This window comes from Chaetodon trifascialis, chromosome 16, assembly GCF_039877785.1.
Source record: "Chaetodon trifascialis isolate fChaTrf1 chromosome 16, fChaTrf1.hap1, whole genome shotgun sequence".
In the NCBI taxonomy this organism is placed as follows: Eukaryota; Metazoa; Chordata; class Actinopteri; order Chaetodontiformes; family Chaetodontidae; genus Chaetodon; species Chaetodon trifascialis.
Window position 1 is genome coordinate 12,124,825 of NC_092071.1, and position 3,086 is coordinate 12,127,910.

Sequence of the window (3,086 nt, forward strand, 5' to 3'; positions counted from 1 at the left end):
TGTTGATGTTTGTCTTTTTTTGAAAGCAGTCTGTAACTTGCACATCATAAAGAATTATACATCACATACCTCTACTCAAAACTCAGTTAGCAGATATTTTACCATCTGTTTGTTAATGGAGACTTATATTCATGCTCTTTAATTTAGATAGCCTTCAGGTCATGGATATTATGTCCAAATGGCTAAATTGCATATAGTATTTTACTTTGCAAGTGGATGAACTGTCCTCTTGTCTGCTAGTGTAGCAGGGCAGGCTCATAGATTAACGTTTCTACAAGATTACAGAGGTTTAATTAATTCATCTGCCCTGCTGGTATGCCTTTGAGCAAGGCACATCATCCCTGTGGAGTGTAACACATTACAGTACAACAACATAATAGGATTTCCTTCTTAATGAGTTGCACTTTATTGGCCACAGTCGGGGATTTAAAACACATGCTGCGGACCGGATCTCCTCATTGTCCAAAAGTCAGTGTTACCATCTTTGACCATTAGAGGGCAGTGACACTGCTTGGCTTAATCTAACGTGCTGTAAAGAGCTATTAGAAGAAGCATGTGTCCGGATGAAGACTCATGGAATCTATATCTTGTAATGTCACCGGTTGCAAGTAAAAGTGTGAGCCTAGTCTGAACAGTGTAGCTTGTCGTTTTATCACATAGGTAAGTGTTACTATTTTCAGTCAGTGTAGAGAAAATACCCTTAAAAGAGGAGCGAGAGAGTGTAAACAGCTAGCTTCATCAGATAGCTTATTAAAAGCTAACGTTAGCTTGGTGTTTTCTGGAAGCGTCCGCGCACGACTGTTGCTATGGTTACACTGTTTTCGTGAACACCCCGAGCGCTGCCTTACTCACAGACAAATCTCCCCGTTGTTGCCGTTTTATTCAGTAACAAAGTCGCGTAAAACTTCCATCCCTGAACGTCTCTTATAGCGGCCAAACAGGTGGTGAACTAAGGTGACTTTCCAGGATGGTGCTGCTGCATGTGAAGCGTGGAGATGAAAGCCAGTTTCTTTTCACCACCACCGTGGACGCGCCTCTGGAGACGGTGATCCAGCAAGTTACAGCCATTTACAACGGGAGACTCAAAGTGGACAGATTATGTTCAGGTGAGAAAGGCAGCAGGTGCTTTCTGTTTACACTGTAGGGATGAGAAGCTTCAGTAGGATGCACTTGCTTTACTGCTAGTAGTAGTACTGGATAACTGCCTGCTAGCAAAAAAAAACAAAAAACACACAGCTGAAGTTTATTCATGAATAAGTGACTTATGTCAATAAGTGACATGTCAGCCCTGTGTGTCAATATTTTCCTTGTGACACGTCTCTGAGCTCGAGAAAATCAGATCTGTCAGACCTGGAGGATACAGTCACATGATGGACCTCCTTGTTCATTTGAACCCTCAGAGATGCCAGAGCTGGCAGACCATGGCATCGCGCTGCCCCCCAACATGCAGGGGCTGACAGAGGAGCAGCTTGAGGAGCTGAGACTGAAGGATGAATGGGAAGACAAGTGTGTGCCCAGCGGAGGGCCAGTGTTAAGGAGGGATGAGATTGGGAGGAGGAACGGACACGGTGAGGCTATGACTGTTTGCTGTAAGATACTGTACATAGTTTGACATGATAATTATTCTAAATGCATGTCTAGCATGATCAAGATTGCCTTTACAGTCTAATGCAAGCAGAGTGTTATGTGACAATCCATTTGCAGCTCCAAATGATAAAATGAAAGAGGTGTTGATGAGAACAGTGGAGGAGGCAAAGGCCCTGGTCTCCAAAGTGAGTATTCGTGATAAGACTTTCATACTTTCTTGTTCATCAAGGGTCCGTACTTTTTTATTCAATCAGCCTTTCTCTTCATCTTTCAGAAACAAGTTCAAGCTAACGTTTGTGTCACCATGGAGGTGGTAAAGGAAGCCCTGGATCAGCTAAGGGGTGCGGTCATGATCGTGTATCCCATGGGGCTGCCTCCTCATGACCCCATCAGGATGGAGTTTGAGGACCGGGAAGAGCTGTCAGGAACACAGGTAAACGGCTGAGCCCGCTTCAGAAATGAGAGTTTCCTCGCGGCTGTTGGCTGATGGAAATAGTTTTCACTCAACAACAAGGTCATAAGCTGCTATTGTTTGGTACAATTCAAGCTGTCTTCACTGTTTATTTGATAATCTCTCCACCTCTCTCTTTCTCCCTCCATTCCTCGGCATCTGCGCTCTCCATCTGTCTCCGTACCTCAGGCATCTCTGCAGGTGATCGCAGAGGACGAGTGCCAGCTATGGTGGGCTGCCAAAGAAATGCAGAGGGGGAAAAAACTGCAGGACTACATCGGCAAAAATGAAAAGACAAAGCTTGTGGTCAAAATCCAAAAGGTGAGGGCCATTTCAGCCGGTCTGAAGCGAGCATTGTTGTGGCATATGACAGGCAGCGTGTTTGTTGAATAACTATAATTCAACTGTTCCCTTCAGAAAGGGCAGGGGGCACCGGCAAGAGAGCCTCTAATCACCGACGAGCAGCAGAAACAGATGATGATGCATCACTACAGGAGGCAGGAGGAGCTGAAGGTGAGGAGAGGCTGCATAAATATGTGCACACATTACAAAAATGCTCCTGCTTATACTGAACATGCTTCTCTAAACTTCCCCTGGTGGTTTTTTCAGAAACTGGAGGAGGCGGACGATGATAGCTACCTGGACTCACAGTGGTCAGACAGACAGGCCCTCAAAAAACAGTTCCAAGGCCTCACCAACATCAAGTGGGGGCCGAGATGAAGACCACTACATACAGCTGACCAAGACGCCTTATCACAGTCCTGAAATGTTGTTTTAGCCCTGTTGTGAAGATGCATTTGTGTTGAAACTGTACAAACAGAATTAAATGTGAGTTTAATATGATTTACTGTACGTGTTTATTGTGTCTATAAGAATAATCCCATAGAATGTTTTCCAGTGTAGCCTGTATGTTCACAAAGCGTTCATACTTTTCATATTAATGAAGCATTAGACGACTTCTCAGAGGTGGTGATTCAACTGGAACACAGTTTTACTTGCAGGGACAAGGATGCAACACCTTTCCTCTCTTTGTCTCCTGTCAGTGACA

At 44.6% G+C, this 3,086-nt stretch overlaps 1 protein-coding gene across 2 annotated transcripts; it reads left to right on the top strand.

Moving 5' to 3' along the window:
- Nucleotides 1-542: 542 nt before the first annotated feature.
- cfap298 (cilia and flagella associated protein 298) lies at nucleotides 543-2,880 on the top strand. 2 transcript variants are annotated; one of them, XM_070983123.1, is made up of 8 exons: nucleotides 545-660; nucleotides 931-1,106; nucleotides 1,401-1,568; nucleotides 1,705-1,772; nucleotides 1,862-2,020; nucleotides 2,228-2,359; nucleotides 2,456-2,551; nucleotides 2,648-2,880. In XM_070983123.1, exons 2-8 carry the CDS (start codon nucleotides 968-970, stop codon nucleotides 2,756-2,758), a joined length of 873 nt encoding a protein of 290 aa, XP_070839224.1. In that variant the 5' UTR covers nucleotides 545-660; nucleotides 931-967; the 3' UTR covers nucleotides 2,759-2,880. The 2 variants fall into 2 exon arrangements, with proteins under 2 accessions (XP_070839223.1, XP_070839224.1); XM_070983122.1 differs by having other exon boundaries at nucleotides 543-1,106.
- Nucleotides 2,881-3,086: the final 206 nt, after the last annotated feature.

What these genes read in the sequence shown, in the direction of transcription:
- cfap298 (XM_070983122.1), top strand. Translation starts at nt 968, where the DNA reads ATGGTGCTGCTGCATGTGAAGCGTGGAGATGAAAGCCAGTTTCTTTTC. An exon ending in AGTGGACAGATTATGTTCAG is followed by an intron (nt 1,107 to 1,400) that starts GTGAGAAAGGCA and finishes TTGAACCCTCAG; the next exon opens with AGATGCCAGAGCTGGCAGAC. An exon ending in TGGGAGGAGGAACGGACACG is followed by an intron (nt 1,569 to 1,704) that starts GTGAGGCTATGA and finishes ATCCATTTGCAG; the next exon opens with CTCCAAATGATAAAATGAAA.